The sequence below is a fragment of the Lipotes vexillifer genome, unplaced genomic scaffold (genome assembly GCF_000442215.2).
Source record: "Lipotes vexillifer unplaced genomic scaffold, Lipotes_vexillifer_v1.1 scaffold528, whole genome shotgun sequence".
Lineage (NCBI taxonomy): Eukaryota > Metazoa > Chordata > Mammalia > Artiodactyla > Lipotidae > Lipotes > Lipotes vexillifer.
Genome location: NW_006794582.1, coordinates 671,453 through 676,663, shown reverse-complemented (window position 1 = coordinate 676,663; position 5,211 = coordinate 671,453). Strand labels below are relative to the sequence as shown.

Below are 5,211 nucleotides of genomic sequence, written 5' to 3'. Positions count from 1 at the left end.
CCACGGCTCCTGAGTGGCAGAGCTGGGATTCACTCGGGCACTGGGGGGGCCTCAGCCCACAGACAACCACCTGGCTGGTCTTCTTCCACCCGAGAAATTGTATGCACAGTGTCATGGGAACCTCCTCTGAAACCCTTGCTCCACCGTGACGCTGCTCATTGATAGCATAGCTGTTGGTGCAAACAATCGTCTTCCTGGCTTCTAGAAGTGGTTTGCTTTTATCTCACAGGCCCTGTGATCATTATGGCTCTCAGGGTTGGCCACCAAAGGTGCACTGGGGCCCACCTTAGCAAGCGAGACCTGCTTGTTTCCCTTCACCTAATGGTTCTCACGTCTTTTATTTTCTCTTGCTGTACTCAGCTTTGTACAAGACAGGGTATAAAATGTACTCATACTTGGGCTTCCCTGGTGGCGCAGTGGTTGAGAATCCGCCTGCCGATGCAGGAGACACGGGTTCGTGCCCCGGTCTGGGAAGATCCCACATGCCACGGAGCGGCTGGGCCCGTGAGCCACGGCAGCTGAGCCTGGGTGTCCAGAGCCTGTGCTCCGCAACAGGAGAGGCTACAACAGTGAGAGGCCCGCATACCGCAAAAAAAAAAAAAAGAATGTACCCATACTTGTCAATTACTTTTTATATTATATTCCTCTAGTCATCAAATCACAAGTTTTCCTGCCTTATTTGTAATCTCTGATTACAAAAATCATAAAACTTCAGAAAATCCCCTAAATCACATAACTCCCAGCTTTGAATTGGTCAACATTAGTATGTAAGCGTCCAATCACTTTTAACTAGGCATAAATGTTTTTCCTTTCAGTAAAATTGGATCCTAACTAGTTTCACAGCCAGCTTTTGCCCCTCCTTACCCATTGGGAACATTGTTCAACAAGCCTAGGTATTTTATCACTCCTAACTGTGGTTAAGGAGCAAGTTAGGCCTATCACCACCTTGAGAACCAAAATTCTCTGCTCATCACAAGATTAGCTATTTTACCTGCAGTTATAACTTGAAAGCTAAAATGACAAATCTTTTGGTGAATACCTGTGCTCTTCACTGTTCAAATACAGATAAAGCTTGTTTTGAGAAGGTGCAGCATTTTTATTTATGCTTTGATTAGCCTTTCAGCTCTAGTTCCTTTATTTACCAAAGTTAAATGAGGCAGATTAAAGTCAAAGGTTAGGGACTTCCGTGGTGGTCCAGTGACTAAGACTGCACACTCCCAATGCAGGGGGCCCGGCTTGGATCCCTGGTCAGGCAACTAGATCCCTCATACCACAACTAAGAGTTCACACCACAATTAAAGATCCACCGCACAGCAACTAAGACCCGGCACAGCCAAATAAAATATTGTAAAAAATAAAGTCAAACGTTAAATCACAGGTATTTCCTGCCACACCAGAGCCACCTTTCCAGTGCTGGGTACTGGAGGCAAGAACGGCAACAGGAAGTTCCTCAGGCCAGGGAGGGGGCCTAGAAGTTTCCACAGGCAGATTCCACCCATTTACCAAACTCCCCTAGACAACAGGGTCTCTAGATCAGAGTATTATCGGGTCTTCTCATTTTTCTTCCTAAATATCTTACCTAGTAAATCACTACCACCAAACATAAGGGTACTCAATTTGTGGGTCAAGAAAACGAACACTAGACCAGTTTCTCAGGTTATGTGGACCACTCTAATCAGAAGCATCTAGGAAGCCAATGCCAGGCTCACCAAACCCCAATCTCCATTTGTAACTACTTGGGGATTCCTGCAGACCAAGACCCCAAATGATTTCAAGGGATCAAAAAGCCCTCCGAACAAAAAGCCCATGTTGAGAACTGCTGGCATACAGGCCATAGGTTAAGCATGCTGCCAAGGAAAGGCCAAGTCAGTGTCCTCAATGTGAAGGTTCTAATCCCCTCTTTCCACTAGTAACAGGCAGCTGCAGTACAGGTTGGGGTAAGGGCCCCGATCTGCTCTTCTCAGGGTTATTTGAAAAACTTCAGCCCTGATTAGCAGCCCTATTAGTATCCAGGAGATCTTAATAAGACTATGTGTTTCTGAGGGCAGAAAGAATGCCCTGCCTTGTTTGCAAGTAAATGACTACCCATCACTGGCTCATCAGTGCAGTGCTGTGGCATGCAAGGTCAGCTCACAAAGCACCGTCCCCCCCTTCCCAAAGCCACAGGAGACGGCAGTAATGGTGGGAGTATGGTTTATTAAGCTGTGCCTTAGTACAGGCGCTGGGGCTTGCCCATGGTGCTCTTAATGTACAAAGCCCGAACGTTCTGCCAATTTTTCTTGAGCAACGACACCAGGAAGTTGACAGCTAAGTGGATGTTATACACAAGCTCATCATCTGTCATCTTCACGTGGCCAACAGCCACTGCCAGACACAGCACCTGTGGGGAGAGGAAGGTCAAATCAGGTTGGTGGCTATAGACTCAAGAAAATGTGGAGTGGGCCCGTCTACAAGCCAGATGGCCCATCCCTATGACCTCCAGTGACCTAATGAGCAGTGCTCTGGCCCCAGACCAAGGCCAGAGTTATTTGAAAAGCTTCAATCCTGTTAGGTGACTGTCACAAGTCCTAAGTATCCACAGAAATGCAAACCAGAGCTCCCACTTGGAGAACGCGGGTCAACTTCACCACTGTTCAACCTATGCAACTGACTAGACCTCACCTTCTTCATCTGGAACTTGATTGTGGACTTCACTTCATCAACTTTGGCCACCATGTTCTCGTTGTGGGTCAGCAAGGAAGGGAACTTGCCGGCCTTATTCAGGCCTGGGCCCAGGATTCGTGGGATCTGCTTGATCAGAGACTCTGAAGCCAAAAAAGCATCATACTTCTTGGCTGGTAAAGAGAGGAAGCCGTTAGGACCTGGCCCCTGAAGACACCTCTAAACAGGGCTATGAGACAACCGCAGAAGTGGCCTCTAACCAGCACTCTACCCCTTCCCCTTTGCGGTACGCGGGTCTCTCACTGTTGTGGCCTCTCCCGTTGCGGAGCACAGGCTCCGGACGCACAGGCTCAGCAGCCATGGCTCACGGGCCTAGCCGCTCCGCAGCATGTGGGATCTTCCCGGACCGGGGCACGAACCCATGTCCCCTGCATCGGCAGGCGGACTCTTAACCACTGCGCCACAAGGGAAGCCCAGCTACTAAAGCCCGGCTACTAAAGCCCAGCTACTAAAGCCCAGCTACTAAAAAGCCCAGAGTCTTTTTAATCCTCTCCCCATTCCAGTATTATCTCCATCCTCTGGACTTCTACTGGCCCAACATTCACATGAAACCCGGCTGCAGAAGTCCAGGCTGACTCACAACCCATCTTGCAATGAAAATGCTCACGCTAGTTAAGTCTGCCTGGTTTCAAATCCTGCCTTTTTAGCTACACAACTGGGTTACCTGTTTATCTGTAAAATGCTCAAATCACATAGCCTAAAGGTTAAAATGAAATATGGGAGTTTTAAGTAGAAATTTCAATTCAGAATGTACCAACACCTGACCTATCAATGTGACAGTTCTCGCTTGCTTAGAAAAGAACCACTGCCTGGCTTTCTTCCCTTATTAAATCCAATCCTCAAAGCAAAATAGAATTTTCACATGGCTAAAAAATACCAGTCAAGTTAACCAACCACAGCAGATCCTTTCTGTCCTGACTCTACCCCATCATCACTTTAAAATCCAAGTGGCAGAAATACTCCTGTTCTAACACTCCAGTGAGAACTGCCTCCACCCTACCCCACATACAAAACCATGGTGGGCGGGTGGGCAGGGAAGAACCACACCAGGCACACTCACCCAGCTTCTTGACCAGTTTCTTATTCTTGTTGAGTTTCTTCAGGGCCTCGATGTCCATGTGGGGGATATCCACAGCCTTGGCCTCATCACAATGCTGCTGGTCCCCCAGAACACACACGGAAAACTTGGGGCGGGGAGTGGACTTAAGCCTGCATTTTGGGGGACAGTATAGGTCACACCCAGCCCTGGGTCCCAAGGGCAGGTGAAGGGGTCTGGGACCGCTGCAGTACTGAGCCTTACCCAGAGCGTCCGCATTCACCAACAGCTAGTCTGGCTTCTCAAACTAGCCGGCGGGCTCAGCCAAGGCCTCCCCACGCCTCCCCTCTTGTTTAAAGACCCAGGGTGGGGGTCCGTCCAGCCACGCCTGCCCGGAGCAGGGGGTCTGCACTACCCGGGCACTTCAGTGCCGCACGTGCCTGGCCACCTCGGGCTCAACAGGAGCCTGAAGGGAGGAGACAGGCATGGGGACACTGAGGGCTGGGTGGGATCAGAACGGTGCCAACCTGACGGTGCCCGAGAAGCGTTTGTCCTTCTGAGGGTCATAGTTCTTCAGGCTTATCTGAAGCTCCACTGTCTCCAAAAACCTTAAAAAAGCGTAACAAAGTTAACGGACAGCCTGCAGCTTCCCAAAGCAGCCCTCCGCGGAAGTCCGCGCTTACTTCCGGCGCTTGCGCTGGTTCCCGTGCAGGACTTCCCGCACCGCCTCGTAGAGGGTGTCTCGGGAGACTTTGCTGCTGCAAGAAGGAAACAAGACGAGCGCTCAGGACCAGCGAGCGCTGCGGTGTCAGAAGGCTCAGGCTCGGGGATGGTCCACAGAATACTCCCCGGGTATTCCGGACGCCAAGTGAGGCAATCTGGACCAGATGCAAACCCCGGGGAAGAGGGGCCCTACTGGCGGTCGGCCTTGGCACGCGAACTCCAACGCCAGGCCCGTAGGCCGAAGCCTGGCAAAAATGCCCCGCGGCGAAGCATAGGCAAGAACCCCCGATTCCGCCCGTAGTGTCTCCCTTCCCACGGGGGCGCCCGGAGGCGCGGATGAGTACGGATAGCACTCTAAGCGCCACTAACCTCATAGTCCCTGGCGCAGCGATAACCGGAAAAGAGACAGCCTCAGTTCGCGCATGCGCTCAAATAGGACCTGGTTATCGCGAGAGATGCCTTGTTCCCGCGGCTTCCCCCTTGAGAGCAGTCGGGTTGCTCAGTGCCGGGGGTGCGGCGCCGCGGCAGCCGCGTGTTGCACTGCTGGACCTGCGCGGAGGTCACCAGAGCTGCCGTGGTCCCGGGCGCCCGTTGCCACCAGCAGCTGCCGCAGGCCCTTAGGGAAGAGGCTGGGCCCAGGGCGGTGAGCTGCAGTAGTCACACTCCTGGGCGCCGCCCCTTGCCGGCCGCTGAGAGCGTGCAATTCCGACATGTTTGTCCCTTAAACCTCC

The 5,211-nt window shown here is 51.8% G+C and overlaps 1 protein-coding gene across 1 annotated transcript; it reads right to left on the bottom strand.

Moving 5' to 3' along the window:
• Positions 1-2,182: 2,182 nt before the first annotated feature.
• Positions 2,183-4,881, bottom strand: RPL10A (ribosomal protein L10a). The gene is made up of 6 exons (XM_007467249.1): positions 4,850-4,881; positions 4,441-4,515; positions 4,285-4,365; positions 3,782-3,930; positions 2,662-2,834; positions 2,183-2,380 (listed from the first exon to the last, which is right to left on the bottom strand). The coding sequence occupies exons 1-6, from the start codon at positions 4,852-4,854 to the stop codon at positions 2,210-2,212; spliced, it is 654 nt and encodes a 217-aa protein (XP_007467311.1). The 5' UTR covers positions 4,855-4,881; the 3' UTR covers positions 2,183-2,209.
• Between the last annotated feature and the right edge of the window lie 330 nt (positions 4,882-5,211).